The 22,275-nt window shown below is 38.8% G+C and overlaps 1 protein-coding gene across 1 annotated transcript in view; it reads right to left on the bottom strand.

Moving 5' to 3' along the window:
• brinp3a.2 (bone morphogenetic protein/retinoic acid inducible neural-specific 3a, tandem duplicate 2) overlaps positions 1 to 21,950 on the bottom strand; it is a 57,999-nt gene extending 36,049 nt beyond the window's left edge. The window contains exons 1-2 of the mRNA XM_032572693.1: positions 20,998 to 21,950; positions 4,661 to 5,026 (exon numbers count right to left, since the gene is read on the bottom strand). Of these exons, the coding sequence (XP_032428584.1) occupies positions 4,661 to 4,881 (221 nt within the window). The 5' untranslated portion in view covers positions 4,882 to 5,026; positions 20,998 to 21,950. The remainder of the gene's footprint in view (positions 1 to 4,660; positions 5,027 to 20,997) is intronic.
• Positions 21,951 to 22,275: the final 325 nt, after the last annotated feature.

The following is a 22,275-nucleotide window of genomic DNA, read 5'->3' as shown; positions in this document are numbered from 1 at the left end:
CATAAAACAACAGGGAATTGATCCTTCATGCTTGAGAAAAACATTGTGTTACCTTCCTGAACTTATCAGAATCAAATCTATCCTCTTTACCATCAAATAGAGACAACCCTCTTTTCTTAACAAAAGGCAAACAGTTGAGCTTTATGGAGATTTGTTAAGGTCCATAAAGCACATGGTGCATAACAATCCACCACTTCACGCATTTAGTTCAATCAAGCCTCTCTTTTCTTTGTCGGGAAATACTCACAAAAAATGACAACCTCCTGTCACAAGATCTGACTACAACCTATAAAAGACAGCCAGAATCAACTGGTAGCTAGAGCAGACTTGACAGACTCCCTTGACTGTATAATTCCTCTCACCTTGCAAGGTTTTGATAAATCTGTCACTTCTTCTCATTGATACTCTTTTTAAAGGAATTTTCTATGACAACACACACAAATTAATATAAATTAACAGATTAAATTACTTTTACAATGTTTTATACCCATCAGTTTTGGATTTCCTCTGTTTGTTCCTAAATTGTTATTTTTACTTAGCTTAATTTTTACAAAATCTCAACACAAACTGATAAACACATAGTGTTAAGGGTGCTGTGAACACATGGTTACTTACTAACTAAATTGCATTTTCCTCCCAGGTCCTACCTTTCTTTTCTATTATTAAATAATTTCTCACAGGTCTGCTCTTTATTTTGACCAACCTTTCTTCCCATTAACTGCCTAATTTATCTGTCCCTGCTTATGAAAAGAGGAAGGCATCCCTGTGGCATGGTGTTCACACCATCACAGTCCACTGTGGTGACAAGGTGACAAGTATGGGATCAGTATTAGCTTTCTGCTACACACTTCATTTTACAATAATACCAAAAAGTTATATACTGATATAATTTAACCAGGGCAGTTTCCTACATAATATTTGTTTTGTCTGCTATATGTTTTGATGCAACCTGCATAGCACTTAGGCAATTATGCTATTAGGGTGACAATATGTTACTTCTTGTTTCTTTCAACAATAGCTTTCTTGTGGTTGCTGTTCCATAAAGATCAGATTTGTGAATTGCGAAACTAATAATCAGTGGTGGAGAAAGTACTCAAAAAATGTACTTAAGTAAAAGTACAAATACACAGGCAAAAATGTACTCAAGTAAAAGTCAAAGTACCACATTAACATTTTACTTAAGTAAAAGTAAAAAAGTACTGGCTTTTAAAAATACTTAAGTATTAAAAGTAAAAGTACTTGCTGAATACATAACCTAATCGCTAATATCATTAAGTGTGCCGATAGTATTTAATTTGAATACATCATAAATGTGCCATTTTAATAAACAATGTCACAGATTAAACATGTTCTTATTGTGTTTATTCTCTGTAAGAGTTTAGACTTAGATATGTGATTCTATGCATCATAATTTCAGGGATGGAAACATCTTATTTCCTGTCCTAACGTAGCATGAACTTCATTAGTGACATTTATTTAGAAAGAAATCCAACTGAAAGGGGATGGAACGAAGGTGTGGGGGGGAAGACATGCAATCGAGGAGCCACGTAGCAGAGTTGTAGTCAAGACCACTGAACACGAGACCAAGACCAGCGCCCTGCGCTACATGACACAATAAAATGAAGTGCACCTATCAAAATTGGTTCTCAGATTGATCTGAAAGATCCACATTTCCATAAAAACACCTAGATATAAATACTTAGAGCTGAAATATATTTAACCAGTATCAATTACAACTCATTTCATTCTGTTTTGCTTTCATCGCTGTGCTACAATCCGCAGAGGTCGCCTGCCATCTCTATAAAAATAACGCCCTGGGCCTGCCATCTCTATAAAAATAACGCCCATATTGCCCATGTCAGAAACCACAACTGTCTGCACCATTAAACCATGAAACATAGCAATTAACTGTAATTGCAACAACACTATGAACACTGTCCAACGGCGCAACAAGCAGAAGGAGCACCATGACTGTTCTCATCCTCCCTCCCACTGCATGTTTGCCACCATGACAGGAGACAAAATCAATCAATGAGCATGCTCTGTGTTCATACGTTCAACTTTTACTTATTCGGCAATTAAATAAATGTGTGTGTGTGTGTGTGTGTGTGTGTATATATATATATATATATATATATAGCTATTGCAGTGTATACAAGAACAAAGAACGGCTCTCAGTGAGGCTTCAGTCCCATCAACCTTAGTAAAGATCCGTCCAGAAGAATCGGATCGTTCCTGAATCCACACAATAATTCAGCGCATGAGTGACAACTTTTTTTCATCGCAGATGCAACATGTGTCTCAGTACAGCTAGCTTTGCTAGCATCACGTCCACAGATCTTACCTTTCTTTAAGCTTTCCTTCCAAGTGACGCTAAAAGTTGGACAAAGTCCCACCGTCTGTGAAAGCGAAGCGCTGCTGGTTTTACATGTCGTCATATCTTATGATTTATGCAGCTATTATCGATTAGTTAGACATCTTCTCAGCTCAGAGGAAACCACTGCGCATGTCTGGAGCTCCGTGCTAGTAAAGGGGGAGGCGATGGGTGACAACAGACACTAAGTCACGTTATTGCTTGGATTTTACGGCGCCACCTTAAAGTCCCTGAACTTCATATTTTAACGGACAAAAAGAGAGCAGTGCGACTTGGATGTAACGAGTAACGCGACACTTTTGTAGAAATGTAGTGAAGTAGAAAGTACAGATACTTACTGTAAAATGTAGTGGAGTAAAAGTAGAAAGTACCCATTATTAAATCTACTTAAGTAAAGTACAGATACATGAAAATTGTACTTAAGTACAGTAACGAAGTACTTGTACTTCGTTACTTCCCACCACTGCTAATAATTATCAACAGATAATAATGTTAACAGGTTTCTCCACCCTAACTGCAGAAGCTCTATAGAGTTGCTTTGGCGCTCTTAGATGTTTTTCTGATTAATGTTTTCCTTGCCTGGTCCATCGCTTTGGGAGCATCGCCAAGTCCTGGTATGTTTGCAGTCGTGGCCTTTTCTTTCCATTGTTTGATAATGTAATAAAAATAGCTTTCCATGAGAGGTCCAATGTTTTTTTAATTTTTTTTATTTTTTGTTTTTTTTATTCCCACTAGTGGCCTTTATTTGCAGCAGATCAAATAAATAAGTTCAAATACATTGAAGATATTTAAAGGGCTTCAATGAGCTCAAAATTAAAATCAAAAGACTCAGAAGACGGATAAAATTAAATCTAAATTCTATGTTTTAAAGAAAATGAAGACAGAGATAATGGGGGAGGCAAAATCTCAGATTCTGGAATCAAACCCTGAGCAGCTGCATCAAGATCGTGTTTGGGGCTGCCTCGCCACTTCTACACCATGTGCTATCCCAGTGCTTTAGATTTTGTTTGTTAACCTAACCCTAACTTACATGTTTTCCACAACTTTATCTCTGACTTGCCTGGTGTCTTCCTCGGTCTTTACGATGCTCTTATTTGTCATAAATATTCTCTAATAAACTTCTAAGCCCTTCACAGAACAGCTGTATTTACACTACTAACTCATACAAATTGACAAAATCTAGTATTTGTGACTTGTGATACTTCCGAAAATCTGGAAAATGGTTGTTTTGAATTTAGCTAGGGTACTAGAGTAAAGGGTCTGCATTTGCATGTAAGCCACTGTTTTTGGATTTTTAGATTAATTTAGTTTTATAATAAAAGTCAAAGGGTATGAATACTTCAGCAAGGCACTCATAAAAAATCTAAATAGTCTTGCAACAAACATTCATTGATTCATTTGCTACCGTGTCATACCGTACGGCGTTGTGAGAGAAATAGGTCACTAGACAAAATGAAGAGTACACATTGGAAAGATTGGGGTCCATTGAAGGGCATTTTCCTTTGTTACACTTTTCAAAATATCCATCAGTGAGATTATTCAGTGTTTGGTTCTACGGACACATAATGCCCTGTGCCATAGTTCATTTTCTGTTTTTGGAGCAGTCATGAGTCCACTTGGTATTTGCATATGCACTCAAACCACAGCAGAGTTCACTTTAGCCGAATCAAAACCTAGATTTTTAGGTGGACCAGGGTTTGCTCTTTTGGTCTACATCAGAGTCCAGTTGTTCATTCAAAGCTCCCCAAACAAAGTAGACTTTCTAGGCAAATGAACTAGTGTTTTATTAAAGTGGACTAAAGCAAGGCTGTCATTAATGCACCCAGTGGAATGATGCAGAATGGCTCTCAATCCATATTACTACATTAAGCCACCTTCAGAGATATTTTAATTTAGAGTCTTTGTCTTTGGTGCCTGTAAATTTTTTGTGATAATAACTTCATTAATTCAAAAACATAAATGTTTTAAAAGAAAGTCTCCTAGCTGTCATTTCCACATTTTTATTAATCAAATAAAATAGCTGGAGGGTTTCAGAGATGAATAAGTTGCTCTGATTTCATATTTCCTGCAAAGACTGTGATTAAGAAAAACTTGTATGAATACCATTGCTTACTGATATACTGATTTTGAAACATTCTTACAGGCATAAGATCATTTTTAAAGGCAACTTCAAAATTTATTATGTGAAACTAAAGAGAGAGTTGCTTAATGTCTAAAAAATGAGTGATGAAATATGTGAAGGTGTAGATATGTTTAAAGAGGCATTTCATCACGAGCACAGCTCACCTGTATATTTTGTATCTGGTGGAGAAGCCCTGCCGGTTCTTCTCCACAAAGTCGATGTACTCTGGGGAGTGGTGGAAGGGCCCCTTATCTGAAAGGAGCCAGTCGAGAGGTCCCCCGGGTTTGTCATTAGGGAGGCTGGCTGGAGCAGCTGTTGCTGTCGCGCAGGGTCGTAAACACACCCAGCAATGAAGGCTGAGGCTGATGATGCCCCATAGAGCCATCAGCGATAGGGGGCGGGTGGGAGGGAAGGAGGGATGGAGGCTGGTGGTGATGGGGGACGTTCAGCAGACAAATGCGCCTGTCATTAGCTGGCTCGTCCACTGGGATAACCGAGGGACCTGCATCACCTCAATGCACCCCAAACGCCTAGAAAAAATATAAACACACAGTTACCAACAAAAGCAACACGGCAACCAGAAAAGACACAATACAAGCAATACAACAAATGAAAAGCTGAAAAAAACTATTTTAAAGGCATCTCATTGCATGCATAGGATGAAATGTGTGAGCTGACCTCTTGTTAAGAGGTACATTATCCATCATCATCACTAAATGAATTACTGTTAAGAAAATAATTTGTTTGTAATGTTCAAATTTATCAAGAAAGCACATTTTGCATGCCCATAAGATAATCAGCCTGCTGGATGGAGTTTTACTAAAGCTCCTCAAACCTGACACAGATGACAGTGCCTAAAATGCTAAAGGTCACAGCAAAAATGTCATAATCCAACTTCCTGGCTCCTAACAGTGCATCACTTACCATTTATTATTAGGGAACTGCCCTGCCTCATTTACAGTCAAGTTATTTATTTATTTATTTTGCATTTCTTCTGATGCCTGTTTTATAGGATCCTGCTCCTATGTTTAGAAACAAGTGTACAAACTAGGGAGCATTAATCATTTGCCAATCTCAAAGAAAATTGCTATTTTTAAAAAAATTAAGTTTTGCTGCTCAAATATAGTGTTTGTATAGCTTCAGGTCGCTTTGGTAAGCCGCCATCGCATATCCTTAAGTCTGGAAAGTTTTAAAGTGAGAGCAATTTTCCATGATTTGAAACAACCAACTTTCCCTTATCTGTTTGGACATAATTCTACACATCCCTCTTGTTTCCAAGAAAGACGGTTTGCTCTTTGGAAAGTCATGGTGTGAACACTAAAAGAGCTCCACCAAACACTGCCTGATTCTATTTAAAAGCACAGTTGCCAAGCTAAGGAACAAGAGCAGCAGGTCTGTTAAGCAGAAGACTGCATGTTAAGTAACCGAGCCCATAGATGGATGGAAGTCATACAACTTCCCGTAACAGCATATTTATTTTAAAAACTTCTATTAATTTTAACTGGCATTTATTCCATATTCTGCTTAAATATTCCACCACTTTGCACATCTGAAATGGAATTAGACCAGAGGATACTTAGCAGCCCTGAAGAGGAGCACCTAGCTTACATCCTTTAGATCAACATTAGATTATTTCTCTCTTTTTTTCTTCTTTCCTTTGGTTTGTTATTTTGTTTGTATTTCCTTTTAATTCCTGTAAAGCACTTTGTATTGCCTTGCTGCTGAAAATGTGCTATATAAATAAAATTACGGTACCTTTACTTTTAGCTTTATCTGTTAAAAATAGTAGAACAGCCTATGTTTGCTGGCAACACTGACTTTAAGCTTAACTTAGTTATGAGTGAAGTAGAATTTAACACTTGGTTTATTTAAATATCCTTAGCTGAAAAACTGACTGTCAGCTCTCACTCTGCGTATCAAAATTACAACCATACTAAAACTATAGTAGTCATTAAATTATAATATCTGCAACAATGAAATGACAGATGCTTCTCTATTTGTTAAAAAAAAACTATTGGATCATATCATGCATTGCTGTTCACTTGAATGTTTTTTTGAATTTTAATGCCATGAAACAAATTTCATTTCATCCTTTTGGTTATAGGAAAGTTTTTGTTTCATACTTTGAGAGTGCAGGCAGGAAGCTGTGAGAAGAAAGAATCCCCTTAATGCACAGCCTGATTTATTTCACTGTTTGTGTGCAAAACAAAGATTGTTATTGTTCTCAGTTGGATATGTTTAGAATATGCTTCCATTTTATCTCTTTTATAGACAAAATAATTAAAGGAACAAATGGTGCTACTAACTTCATGCCTTCTGTTTTTTATCCTGTTCATTTCACTAATGACTCAGAGCATATCTGCTTAGCTGTGTTTCTCTCCTAAACAAAGCCACTACATCTTTATTTTTTCCTTAACATATAAAGGGCTGCTGGACCACAGCGTCTGTGTGTTTGGTGTGTGTGCTCAGTCTTCTCAAACTCTCAGTCAGTTGAAGCAAATAGCTGCTTACACAAAACTAGGTTCAGCAGGTTTAAAAGGGAATCTTTTCTCTTCACTGTCAGCACATGATCTTGTGTATCAGAGATTGCAAAGTTAATGACTTGATAGGTTTACTTAGTTAGATTTTTTAAAGATATTTTTTATTTTTAGATGTATTTTTATTTTTTTATTTACCCTGTGTACATCACAGATAAGAAGCAACATCACCTTTACTACAGAATGAAACAAGCTGGTAATTCTATGAAAACCTAAAATATCCCATCATCTTTTATATAGTGGTACACTCAGCTTATAAATAGACTGTATTTGTAAGGGGGATGAATCATTAACTTTCACATAGCTAGATATTTAAATGCACTTTAAAAAAGGACAAGCATTACATATTATAATATTTTCCTTCTCACTGTTGAAAATTAAATGAAAATAAACCTTTTCTTTTTCTCACATTACATCAGTAAGAGCTCCAAAATGATTCCTGACTGTCCAAGAACACCGCGCCAACAGTGATGTATGAGAGTGACAGCAAAATGTTTTGGAATTGCTTTGCTGCAGAAAAGGACGGCTGCATTTCACAAGACACACTGTGTCAGAAAAATAACATTGCATGGAATTGTTTAAGCAACAACTCAAGACACCAACAGTAACGTGTCTTTGCTCCTTAAAGCATACAAGCAAATTTGTTAAGTGGCTGTATGAAGACAAGTTTTGGAGTGATCTTCAAAAAGCCCTGTTCTCAGCTGCACAAAAAAATTGCAGGCAGACTTGAAAGAAAGGCAGCTTGCAGGCCTGACTGTAGAATCGACCAGCTCTCTCTAGTGACTCGAAAATCCAAAATCTCTAAAGTTTTACAATCAATTATTTGACATTTTGATAATAGTAATAATAATAATAATAATAATAATAATAATAATAATAATAATAATAATATTTAAATTCTAACTGACCTGAAACACTGTCACAGTAAATAACTGGTTAAAACCCTTAATGCTAATCCTCAAAACTCTTACATGCTAGTCAATGGATCCATTGGTATTGTACCCCTTATGAGAGTACAATACTGAACTTTTTGTTGTAAAAATGTAACAGATTTTGTTCTCATTTATACAAAAAGCTTTTGAGATTTTCACAGCATTGGTTGCAACTTAGAATAGTCCCAAATATAAGAACAAATTATGTCCCTAAATCCACAAAACATATAATTAGAAAATAATCCATGACATTCCTTCCTTTGTTTCGTGGCATAGTTCATTGGCTAGATTACACAAAAAAGGTAAAACTTAATTTGGTGAATACTGGCAGAAAATTAGATTATTTTATTCAGAGTCAGTCAGTGTTTTCTGAGCACTAAGAAAGTCCTGCCTGTCCATGGTGTTATACATCGGTCTTATGAAGTGGATCAAAAAATAACTCACTATAATTTAATTTTTACTTGGCTTATTGCCCCCCACTTATCTTGATTGCATATGTAAAATCAAATTGGAAATAGCTTACAGTCAATGAGAAAATACATAAGGAAGACACATTTGGAAACAAGTCTGCATAGTTATTTTTTTACTTTTGAAATTTTGCTTTACTTATACATATAATATTAAATACAGTCTAGGCAATTAAGCACAGCATAGAATTTTAATAGAACAGTGGAAAGAAAAATGCTTTTCTCTATAAAAAACAACAGTATTCTCTGCAACGTCTCCTTTGCTGCATTTTTTTGTGGGAGAAGTAAAAGAGTGAGTGACTACTTTAACAGCTTCTGTTCTCATACTAGCGGTACTGAATAGTTTATTCGCACTGAGACAGAGGGAGATCTGTCTTCCCAGCATTTCTGTTGTCTTCTGCCATGCTCTCTGTTTGAGCTCAAGTATCTGCCTCTTTTTCAGCAGATGTTTCTTTAGCAGCAAAGAGCCAGCCTTTGTGTGTATTGTCAAAATCTGACAAGGTTTGTTTTAAGACTAGGTTGCTCTATCAAAATGTATGATAATGAATCAATGAGACAGTGTAGCTGCATATATTCAATTTTCTGTATCATAGGTAGAAACTTCCTTAGTCTACATTGTGCATATTGTGTAGAAAATGTGACCTTGCACAAAGGGAAATGTGTAGCATGATAATATCAAAACACAGCACAAAGGTCACATTAAAACACTCTTTAATCCGATCAGCCCCCAGGCAGCTATCCAAAAGCTGATGCAGGAAAATTCTGCCATGTCTATTCTCATCAACACCTTCTTCCGACTTTTCATAGTCTTTGTTTTTTTTTCTGGTTATTTCTTCCTCCCTCAAACAGCCCACATTCCTCCTCTGCAATCTCAAATACCCCTGAAACCCAGTTTTGATTCACATTCGTCACATTTTACACGCTTACTGTGACAGTTTTCCCAGCGAACATTCAGGCGGGTGTAGGTAGGTACAGTATTACATTATTAATCAAATAAAGTTATCTACTAAGCCTTTATCAGCAGACTCTGTACTATTGGATGTTTGGATTTTGAAAGAGAATTATGCCAAATTTCTAATCTTACGCAAACACTGCTTTCCATCTATCTTTCTTTAGGCAAGAAAACCCTTAATCTAAAAAAAAACATATCAAAAGGTTGGAGGATAGAACAGGATGGAAATTTCATTTGATGCAAAGCACAAGCACTGGGGCTCCTGTAAAGCCACTCAAATATAATTTTGCACAATGCGTGCCAGCAATAGCCCAAGGCTGTTCAGATATGCTGAATAAAAATGAAAGCCATTTTTTGATGGTGCAAGGCCCTCTCAATGGAGTTATGACAACAGTGCAAATGATGAGAAAGAGATTTCCCAGACACAAATATAATGAAGATTTGCATCCCCTAAGTATGCAGATGCCAGTTCTATTTTCAGTAAAAAGCAAAATAGGATGGGCTGCAGTAAAAGCAGCTGGGTTTTGTTTACCAAACCATAAAAGGGCTATGCTGCTTTGTTTTCAGTTTGGCAGTTGTGAAAACATTATCACAATTATTCTACAAACAGTATTCAAACATTTCACTCAAATTATTAATAATAGGAGGTACTCCTTTTGTAATCTCCTTTTCACACCACATTTTTACTACTGGCTCAATTCTTATAGGCTAGCTGCGTTTCTCCTCGAGAAAAATCTAACTTAAAAGTTGTTCCTTCAATCTATAATAACACGCCTACTCAGTATGAGGGTTCACTGCAAAATCTGTGACTTGATGCAGTCAATGTTTTCAGAAAACCTTTTATCAATTGACATAAAAAGCTAAACTTCAATGCATTGTTTTTAAACCTGAATCAAATTGTAATGCGTGTTTTTGAATTTATCTACATGGTTGATTGAACCGATTATATATGTCTGTATATTTATTTTATTTGCTTATTTTCTAAATTACCATGAGATGTTTATTGTGAATCAGCTGACAATAAACAAAATTACATTGAATTGAGCTAGGAATGACTTTAAATCGATCATGATAACAGGATAGAAGGTTGGTGTTTTACAGCAAGTTGGAAATTTGGAAAATTTACCAGCTTTGGCTGATTGTCACACTCTTCCACCTGAGCATTTTTGTCTCACTGGAGGTAATTGTCCCATATTTAAGATGTGATCCATGCAGAACTATGACTAGTGGTAATGCTTTCCTATATCGTTAGAAACATTTTTATTACTATTAATATTATGGACAGGATTACTTGTTGAATTAAATATGTCTATATGGTTTTGAATACACTAACTATGTAACTTATGTGTATGCAGTTTTTAATATGGTCTACCCTACACAAATACTGATGAGGACCTGAAGCCTGAACAGTCACCCTTTCACCACATTAAGCCTGAAAATGGGCTTAAGTGTTGGTTTCTTGTGCACTTTATTTTTTTCAGATATGTGCATCCATCGTTATATATCATGCTTCCAAGCTGACATCAGGATTTAAGTTATAAAAATGTCCAGCAATTATATTTCTAAATTGAGAGTCAGCATGTGTCCCCATGCACACCATGTTCAGACTTGTTATCTGATGAATTGATGGTTTGTCCTGTGTAAGTTATCCTTCAAACAACACCTGTGACAAGGTCTTATATATTCCAACAGGAAAGAAATATCTATGTGGAGGTCTTTCTTGTTCCAACATGAAACCGAAGAGGTGGTGTGAAACAAAAGGACATTTCAGTGATTGCCAAAAATCTATCTAATTCTACAACTCCTTACACCCACCACCCACCATAACAAGAGGATTCATTGTTCACTGATGAGTAGGTATTGATCTAAATAAATATTTACTTAATAAAAAATCCCCACTTCCTTGTATTAATTGCAATGCTTTGTCTTCATTCGACCTAAAGTCCCAGCAGATCAAAGTCCCACCAAAAAACAACTGTTTTGCTGTTGTTGTTTTTTATGACAGACAGGACTATACAATTGCTACAAAAACAGCCATTTTTTAAGTAATGGTTGAATTTTACATTTATGGACAAAACAATATCTAAACAACAGCAGTATATTGATGGCTAATTGTTGTCAGATTAAATACTGCTTAACCTTCCTCAAAGACAACCTGATTATCACGTTGCAACCATTAAAATAATTTTGCACATATCAATAACCATGTTTGCCCAACTCAAAAACAACGTAATCAACCACCAGAGACTGAGCATTTGCTACAGCTCACAGTGTTTTATCAGAAACAGTAAACCTGAAAAATATCCAATCCGCTACTTGTGTATTCTGAAAATGGAGTCAAATAATAGCACTCTGCTAAGGCAGAGCAGCTTATTAGGCTCAATCTGCACTTAAACGAATTACTCACCTGAAACAACATCAAGTCGAACGTAAACATCAAAAATACTGGAGAAAAGTCAACTCAAGTCCAAATGGCAGTCTGGCGCATTCAGTCAGCCCAAACTTTGTGAACATATAAAATGCCAGTCAGAGGAATGTTGATTGAGGAGAGGGGGTTTTCCCAACAGCTGCACATGCTGCACTGGGACACTAGGTTGTAAAAATATCAAATTAACTCTGAGGTGTTTATTTAACACTGAACAAATTCAGCCAAATCTTATGTCAGTTTCTTTCCAGTCTTTTTACATTGTAGAACATATAATCAAGTAAATGTCAGAAAGGTCTGACGCTTTTATATATATATATATATATATATATATATATATATATATATATATATATATATATATATGTATATATATATATATATATATATATAACTGAAGCTTGAACAGAAGTTTGAGTGTTATGTACTGTTACATGTTACTGTCATCAACTCTGTGGTTTTCTTTGTGATTTGAAATGATACACGTACCTCCTGTAGTAGAAGTGCTAATACAGTGTTTAAAAAGAATTAGAATAAAACATATTGTTTTTTTTATAATATATAAAATATGCCAGTTTCTGGTCCACCATCCGGCGTCTCAGGGGGGGGAAGCGGTGCAGCACCAACACTGTTTATAGTGGGGATGGTGTGCTGCTGACCTCTACTCGGGACGTTGTGGGCCGGTGGGCAGAGTACTTCGAAGACCTCCTCAATCCCACCAACATGCCTTCCACTGAGGAAGCGGAGCCTGGGGACTCTGGGTTGGGCTCTCCAATCTCTGGGGACGAGGTCGCCGAGGTGGTTAAAAAGCTCCTCGGTGGCAGGGCCCCGGGGGTGGATGAGATCCGCCCGGAGTTCCTTAAGGCTCTGGATGTTGTAGGGTTGTGTTGGTTGACGCGACTCTGCAATGTCGCATGGACATCGGGGGCAGTTCCCCTGGATTGGCAGACTGGGGTGGTGGTCCCCCTGTTCAAAAAGGGGGACCGGAGGGTGTGCTCCAATTATAGAGGGGTCACACTCTTAAGCCTCCCTGGCAAGGTCTATTCAGGGGTCCTGGAGAGGAGGGTCCGTCGGATAGTCGAACCTCGGATTCAGGAAGAGCAGTGTGGTTTTCGTCCTGGTCGTGGAACGCTGGACCAGCTCTACACCCTCGGCAGGGTCCTGGAGGGTGCATGGGAGTTCGCCCAACCAGTCTACATGTGTTTTGTGGACCTGGAGAAGGCGTTCGACCGTGTCCCTCGGGGAGCCCTGTGGGGGGTTCTCCGGGAGTATGGGGTACCGGGCCCTTTGATACGGGCTGTCAGGTCCCTGTATGACCGGTGTCAGAGTCTGGTCCGCATTGCCGGCAGTAAGTCGGGCTCGTTTCCGGTGAGAGTTGGACTCCGCCAGGGCTGCCCTTTGTCACCGATTCTGTTCATCACTTTCATGGACAGAATTTCTAGGCGCAGCCAAGGTGTTGAGGGGATCCGATTTGGTGGCCTTAGGATCTCATCTCTGCTTTTTGCAGACGATGTGGTCCTTTTGGCTTCATCAGATCGTGATCTGCAGCTCTCGCTGGAGCGGTTCGCAGCCGAGTGTGACGCGGCCGGGATGAGGATCAGTGCCTCCAAATCCGAGGCCATGGTCTTGAGCCGGAAAAGGGTAGAGTGCCTTCTCCGGGTCAGGGGGGGTGTCCTGCCCCAAGTGGAGGAGTTTAAGTATCTCGGGATCTTGTTCACGAATGGGGGAAGAAGGGAGCGGGAGATCGACAGGCGGATTGGCGCAGCGTCTGCTGTCAAGCGGGCGCTGTACCGGTCCGTCGTGGTGAAGAGAGAGCTGAGCCAAAAAGCGAAGCTCTCGATTTACCGGTCGATCTACGTTCCCACCCTCATCTATGGTCATGAGCTTTGGGTCATGACCGAAAGAACGAGATCGCGGATACAAGCGGCCGAAATGGGTTTTCTCCGTAGGGTGGCTGGGCTCTCCCTTAGAGATAGGGTGAGAAGCTCAGTCATCCGGGAGGGACTCAGAGTAGAGCCGCTGCTCCTTCACATCGAGAGGAGCCAGTTGAGGTGGCTCGGGCATCTGGTCAGGATGCCTCCTAGACGCCTCCCTGGTGAGGTGTTCCGGGCACGTCCCACCGGGAGGAGGCCCCGGGGAAGACCCAGGACACGCTGGAGGGACTATGTCTCTCGGCTGGCCTGGGAACGCCTCGGGATTCCCCCGGAGGAGCTAGAAGAAGTGGCTGGGGAGAGGGAAGTCTGGGCCTCCCTTCTGAAGCTGCTACCCCCGCGACCCGACCTCGGATAAGCGGAAGAAGATGGATGGATGGATGGATGGATGGATATAAAATATGTGTAACACATTTTTTAAAGTGAAGAACAGAAATAATAAAACGTGTCCATGAATGATCTAAAGAAAATGTTTTTCCTCGAGGCAAAATGTTTTAAAAGAAAGTCAATAAAATGATGAGATGTTGAGCCAAAGGCACTTTTCATTACAAGCTGTGCTGGTAGTTACACATGGGTTTGACGTGCATTGTATCAGGTTGGCATGTCCTCCGGCAATCTGAAACATCTGTGTAAAAATCAGTTTCTTTGTTGATGTAACATTTTCCTTCCAAATGATCAAGACGATGCATTAATACATGTTCCAGGTTGAGTTCACAGACTCCATCTGAATTGTTTTTTCCAGCATCTTGTGATAAAAAAGCCTTTTCATTTAATACAATTCAACTTTTCTGAGTGAATCATAATACCTGACATTTAGGGCTTATCCCAAAAACCTTTAATTGATTCTGACTTCTTCAACTCATTTAACAATGTTGTCAGTTTGACAGAAGGAATATCCTAAAATTTCACCTGCTGGGTGTTTTTTTAACTTATAAAAATGAGTTTATGTTCATTATAATCAATGAATTTGTATGTGTTGGCCAAATTTCAAAGCAAGTAGAGAAAATTACATGTTTCCTCTAGAGATAAAGGCTTGACTACTGACTGGATTGTCAGACCCTGACTCTCAGTCTGTCTTCAAGAGGTTACAGTAAGCTTGATGAGATGAGGGAACTCCCAAGCTCAATCTTTTTTTTTTTGAAGATTTCACCAGCCGTTTTCTTTAGAGACTGGAACAAAAAAAAGCATTCAGCCCCTGAACATCTGCTCACTTACTGGAGGATGCCAGCGCAGCGATGGTCACCTACCAGAGCCTTGTTTGTGTGTGAATCTACCTGGCTGCGTGGTTTCTCTGTGTCCATATCCATGACTGGAACACTCCCCACCGCAGATCGCCTTTGTTCGCATGAATATGTGCAAATTGAAATGAGCCACTATTTATAATATCTCACAGTTGGAACACATTAAAAGGAAAACAGTGATGGAGAATGAGATGGCTGTGAGGCGAGCGCTTTGCAGGAGGGGTTTTGATTAAAATATTTCATCTCAATGTTTTTTTTCCAACAGGATCCGCTTTGTAACTTGTCTGCAAGCCAGCCCTTAAACCATCCTCAAAATAAGGAAACAGGAACTGATAAACTTTAAAACTTCCCTTCCGTGCTGACTAATGAGGTTTTTGGCCCTAATTAACCCAGTTATCTTCTCCTCTACAACTGTCAACAATACCTCTCATACCAGCACCAGGGGTAAAACACAGCCTTTGTGAAATTCTAATACGACTGCCAGTTGCACTCATCCGGCTGTCATACAAAAAATACAAAGGATGAGCTGCTGTGGTGTCCTGGGAGGAAGACTTCAAAGGCAAGAAATGTCACCATTAAAAGTGCTCACATGCAGGCTGATAAAAACACACATTTACAAAGCTGCAAACATGCATTTATAATCATTATACACTAAAGCCCGGAGCAAGAAGATATGAATCAGAGATATGTGGATCAGTGGAAGGTCAAATGAAAGTTTGAAGTGTAATGTGCGCGATGTAGCTGTGGGAGGATGGGACCTCTGCAAAAGCAGTTGTGAGGGAATGACTGTGTCTCCTAATTGATTATTTTGACATCCTGAGTTTCTGTAGATCCAATTAGCAACAGAAAAGATGAAGACCAGTTCTGTAAGAATGGTGTACAGTGATCTTTAAAGCTCATAAAACACTGTTTCCTATCTTGTATGATTGTGATTGTGTTCTGTTCTCTGTATTGTGCCTTATTGTGTATTTTGTTGGGTTACCCTTTCTGTGAAGCAGGTTGTGACATCTGTCTGAAAAGGTGCTTGGTAAATCATCTTTACTCACATGTTATATATTCTGGTGTTTTGTAAAGCAAGTGCCACTGAGGTCTAAACAAGACAAAAGAAGGAGATTTTGCAAACATAAAGACCTGTTATTTTTTTGGAGTAGTGTGTTGTTTTCTTTCTCCTTCTTTATGATCAGGTATATAAATTAACCTTTGTTGTAAACAGTTTTAATTTTTGTATTTTAATTTGTCCTAGGTACATTATGTTTAAAACGAGCACATTGTAACAGTTTTTATCAAGATGAAGGGATTCCTATACATTTTCTTTCTAGCTACAACTATTCCATGTCACCACAGGTAAATAAATCTATATTGGGTCGTGGGAGAATTAATTACATTATTACTGGGTCATTTTTGTGATTCAAATGTTGCAACAGAATCTCTAGCAGGGTTGTACATAGGCTGTATACATTAGATGCAAGAGTTCTGTTCCAATTTTTGACAAATTCAAAACAACTTGCTGGAGGCTGGCTTATGTCATGATCAAATTGTATAGAGTATTATCTGTGTGTGGGAACTCGTTATAATTACAATGTTATAACATGCAAGCAATAGCATTTTTTCTGAAGAGGCTTTTTGAATTTTTTTAATGACAACACTTCAAGAAGAATCGTTTTCAAATCCTAAATCATTGCAGATCTCTGTTGACTACATTCAGTTAGCAAGAGACAGCCTAAAGTATGCCAAAAATATCCTCACATCATTTACACCACTCCCACAAGGTTGAACTGCTGATACAAGACGGCAACAAGGTTTTCATTTTGGTGAAGCTGTGTAAAATCTGGGCAGTTTCCTGTTAAAAGCACCAAAGACTGAAATGCAATATGGTCTTCTGCTGCATTAGTCCATCTACTTTTAGATTTGAAATGTTGGAGGTGGCCCTGTGTACGTTGGTTGTAAATAGTGGTTTATTTTAAACTACATGTTGCCATATCAACTCGATCCAGTCTACAGTCATATTCAGTCAATTAGAATATTTTTCCCCATAGGTTGTTTGCAAGACTAAAAGTACCTTGTGAAAATAACCTTTAAGTAGGTATTAAACACTCTATTCTTTAATCCCAGAATTCTGTTTTTTAAATAATTTTTAATAGGTCCATTGAAACATTCTAATTTTAAATGTCATGTTTTCATTAGCTGTGAATAGAAAAGCATCATTATTAACATAAATAAAGGCTTTCAAGCATCCACCCGTGTGTAATCAATCTATATAATGTGTTTCAATTTGTGATAAAGCGCCTGGCATAAATTGGTGTTTTTGAAAAATCTAATGTATTGAATGGGTCTGGACAAATTTTTATTTGATCTCTGATATCAACAATGCATTTTCATGCAAGCCACTGCTGCTCAATGGACATTTTATGGGTTTTTTTTAGCCATTCTCTCTAAGAATGAGGAGATGGATGAGCATACAAAAACAGAGGAATAGCGATTTCAGAAATGTTCTGCCTAGCCTGTCTGGTACCAGCAAATACCGCGACACATTTTAAATCACTTCAATGCCCTTTTTTGCATTCTGATTTATCTCCCATTTCATTTTCACCACATCTATGTAGCTGCAATTTACTGCTGTCATGTCATTGACTAATTCACTAGTTTGGTTAATAAACAATTTACCACCTGTAATTAATACAAGGCCCAATGAATGTAATTCCACACAACCCTAATTCTCACTCGCAACTCTAATAAGCTTTAGCAATAACAATAACACCAATAAGCTTTTCCAAACGCATTTAACACTTTCATCTCAGAATGATAACGTCTCATCCCTTCTCGTGTTAGAGAAAATTTTACCAAAACACACAGTCAGACCCACTGCTCTCTCACACTAACCACCCAAAGCAATATTCGAAGACACATAGAGCCACATTAAAATGAACAAGCAGTCAGCCTGGCTGCCACACTGTAGAACAGAGGGAATGGAATTATGACATGAGCTGCAATAATAAGGCTTTCTTTCCTGATAAGGAAACAATTGCTTTACACAGATGAAAATAATAATTTGGAGATTAACTAATTGGCAACTGACAAAGCACATTTAAGTATTTGTTTCTGAGTGTAACTGTGGTACCAATATCAGGGTGACGTACAAGTAAAGGGTAATGTCATGTGCTGTTCGTTCATGTGGCTGCTATATCTACTCTCAGTTCTGCATAAGAAATGGAATCAGATAGCAGAAAAACCAAAAGCGAGCGTCATTTTCGTCAGTCCACAGTGCAACTCTGCTGTGGCACACTGTCATTGTGTTTAAGGAGCATATCACCCTGTGCTTTTCAAAAAAAAAATCTAATCTGATCTTGAAAATGTCAGAATTTCCTTTTAAGAGCTAGAAACGTGACAGCAGACAACTCCCAGGCCAACAGAGAAACATGGTTCAAATAATAAATAAAAAAGCTCTTTGCACATGAAATGGAGACCTGACCGGAAAAATCGGAAATCTAACAAAGAAAATAGCAACTAAATTTTATTGTTAAAAAAAATAATAATAAAAAATGCTTTTGTGTGATCTAATGGAGAATCTTCCATATTTGTATTTATTTGGTTTCTTAAATCTTAGGGATGTGGTACATAAAAGTTTCAGTCAAAAGCTAAAAGAGAAAAAGGTATAATTGCAACTCAGAGTGTAAACTTCTCACTTGCGTGCTTTTTTTTATAGTTGCATATAACTGAGCGGCAGAGAACATATACAGAGAGTGACACTTCTATAAATCACAGTGAATCCCAAATAGATCTCTTCTAGTGGTGGCCTTGTGTGAACAGGGACAAAGGTCCATCTTAAATTACAGGGACCCATTCCTTTCTCTCTGCTCATTGCTTGCTTTTCTGTTTTGCTGGTGTTATTCCCTGGTGGTCACCAGAAACCACCAGACATAAATAACCAAATAACCTTCCTGTTATGTTTTTTTTTTGTATAATTTCATTTTAAATGAAGTATACTTAAGCATATTTCACTAAATAAAACAGGTAATTTGCTGTAAAAACACTGTTGTTTTTGCGTCTGCCAATCTCCAAAATATGTCTCTACAAGTAATTACCAGTTGTCTTAGTCAGAAAGACATTTTAGTTTAATACCACAGCTGTTCTTAATGCGAACTAATCTATTTTAATGCCTAGTCTATCTCAAGTACCTCAATGAGATTTTTTCTTTCACCTCTTTATGATGTTCTCTCTTCCTTCCTTTACACTCATATCTTCATCTCTCTCTCCTTGCAGCCACTCTTTTCAATTTTACATTGAAGTAAAACTCGTTGGCTTGCTCATTATCATAAAATAATGGGCCGTGGACATTCAGCATATCCTTACAAAACTTGACCCTGAAATAGACCCCAAACCCCAAAGCTTTTATGACTCCAATATTCTCCCCTTTAACATCTATTTTAAGCTCAGATTTTACCTCAATCTTCATACTCCCACCTACAATTAGACATCAGTCATGGTTAAGTTTAATTCGAAGCATTCAGCAGGGGCTGTTATTCACCGCACTGAAGAGAAAAAAAAACGTATTGGCCTGTCTATCCAAAAATAAGCTGGAGAACCCTCTTGCAGAGCATTATTTGCAATTACTTGCGTAGTCTGTGGGAGGAGGTTGGCAAAGCTCCTTTTTGTTTACTCCCATTTCTTCCTTCTTTTGCCAGCCATCAAACATACAAATGATGCTGCATTCGGCCCTATCAGCCTTCCAACACTAAGCTGTAAGAACAAGAAGCCCTTTAAAGGATGTAATTCCTGCCTCAGGCATTATTCTCAAGTATACATGTGCTCCAACTCAGGCACACGTTTCATGTAAAAACAGTTTGCTAACTCAGTTGGTCTTCTCTCATGTGTACAGTATATTAACTTCAAAAACAGATGGTTCTATTTGTCGCCCTGGTAAACAAATGAACTGACACAAAAGACAGGACACAAACATATTCAACCCCAACTCATATCTTAGGAATTAGTTATTTGATACTCAGGGCGTGTGCTGACTGTGGTCTTGCTGACTGACACATAGGAGAGAAATCTGCCTCGGCACTGAAGGAGACAGTTTGCCTTTCAGGCCTGGATGTGGTAAGGTTCACTGGTCTCCAGGGATAGATAAGGGACACTTGAGAACAAAGAACCAGCTTTGGCACTTCGGTGCAAACTCAGCCAGTGGCATACAGAGCTGCTGCAAGCCCCTGTTTTTTTTTTTTTTTGTTACAAAGCTCTACAAAAACAACAACCCACTTTTCCCCAGTGTCATAACGTGTCTCCAAAATATGGGTTTAATGTGAAGTCAAGTTTAAAACACTACCAACAACACCCAAGCCAAACTGCAGTTTTGCCAGAATGATTACATTTAAAAATCCTGTTTGCTTTCTTTGAGGGCTTTTGGCTCGCTATCACAGCCTCCACTGATGATCTCATGAGGTTACTCTGACTCAGAATCCTCCTTTGAGGGGGACGCTTAAGGGTGAAATGTATAATTATCAAATCAGTTGGAGCTTTTTTTTTTTTTTGAACAACAGTAGGCTGGTTCCTCTTCACTGTTGATGCTGTGCAACCCCATTTGTGTCCACACATCAGTGTTGGAGATCTGATTCTCCTCGGGTGGAGAATACCAATACACCCTAAGTAATATAGATTAGAGATGTTTCTTGGAAAGGCAGATAAAGGCTGGCAGTGTTGATGAGGGGTGGGGTGGGGGCGGGAATAGGTAGGAAGGGGGAAGGAGAAAGAGTGTGCTCATACAGATCAGGCAAGCAAAGCTTGTGTGTATGCATTTCCAAAGAATCTCAGAAAATACAGAACTTTGTGCACATGTGTAAGACTGTAGTGGAGCAAATGTGGACAGCATTCTAGAGTCCCTGCTTATTTTGTGATCAGGAACACAGTCTCTCATGCATAAGGCTAAACTTCAGAAAACTAAAGAGCAATTATACAAATAAAAAAATGCTGCTTAGACAGTTAAATTCAACAAATAGAAGCATAATTACCAGTTACTTACCAAGGTTTGGAACAACACTTAAAGTTCAACTCAGTATGTCCCATACTCTTGCAGAATCTCAACGTTATCAGTAGTCAGAATGGGAACGAAACTCATTTCACAGTTTGCTGGTGTTCAACAGCCACTCCACAGAGAAGAATGAAAAAAGAAAAAAACTAAAAAAAAAACCTCCAAAAAAAAAAAAAAAAACAATGCACGTGCAGGGCTCCGAAAACAGGTAAAAGTGATTTGCAAAGAAAGGCAGCAACACGGAACAGCCGAAGCAGCCTTTGCGGTTCTATACCAATGACAAACTTTCAGAAAGCACGGCGACTCTCAAGCTTATCCCAGAGCAAAACGAGGTTCCAGGAAGCGGAGGCTTTGACCTTTCTGGGGATAATGACTTTACAGAATGAAATCGTCCAGGAGGAGATAGAGTCAAGAGAAGACACGAGTAGCAGGAGGAGGAAGAGGAGGAGAGAAGGGAGGAAGAGCGAGCCACCAGGCGCGCAAAGGACCTTACGATTAGATTAGAGGGACCCCTAAGTGTAGTTTTTGCGGTCAGGAATCGGTGGGGTCCAGCGTCGGACAGATGTGATGGAATGCAAGGACGTGGAAAGACACTCAAACAAGAAGAAGACTGTGAAATATCCCGTTGCGGATTCGGTCTGCTCCCCGCGTATTGTGCTACTTGATTCGCCTACTCCGCATCGCCGTGTGGAGGAGCGCAGGATCCGGATCCTGTAGGAACTGTCATCAGGCGCTCGGCACAGAGCAGGCATGAGCGCCTCAGCTCTCCCCCTGCGCCCCTCTCTCACTTTGTCACATGTTTAAAACACAAGTAGCTCTCTGTAATAGCTGCCAAAGGAGGGTGGACAGAGGTAGGCGACGTGGCTTGAATAATAATAAGCGCTTTGTGAAAAGTCATTTCCATTCCTCACGTTAGCTGAAACGCTGACCTGCGAGGAAAATGACATTGACTTTAAGTTTAATCTGCCTCTTTTAATGCAGCATTTGATTCTAAAGATTTGAGCAATGAAATTAAATGAATTCCCCTCCTGAACAGTTTCGCCCCCGCCCTCTCCCGAGAAGATGTCAACATTTAAGTCCTTATCTGTTTGAGCTGTCACATTAGTTTGAAGAGAGAAAAGGTGTTGAGCATAACGTCTAATCCTCTCCGATCACACCTATGCATGAACCGTGAGTCATTAAGTGGCACTCCAAAGGCAGCCCTGTTCAAACCATCATGCAGCGGCAATATGGCCACAGAGTGAACGAATGGGGGCTGGCATTTTCATA

This window comes from Xiphophorus hellerii, chromosome 9 (genome assembly GCF_003331165.1).
Source record: "Xiphophorus hellerii strain 12219 chromosome 9, Xiphophorus_hellerii-4.1, whole genome shotgun sequence".
In the NCBI taxonomy this organism is placed as follows: Eukaryota; Metazoa; Chordata; class Actinopteri; order Cyprinodontiformes; family Poeciliidae; genus Xiphophorus; species Xiphophorus hellerii.
Note: the sequence above shows the minus strand (reverse complement) of the source record. Positions and strands in the feature narration are given on the sequence as shown.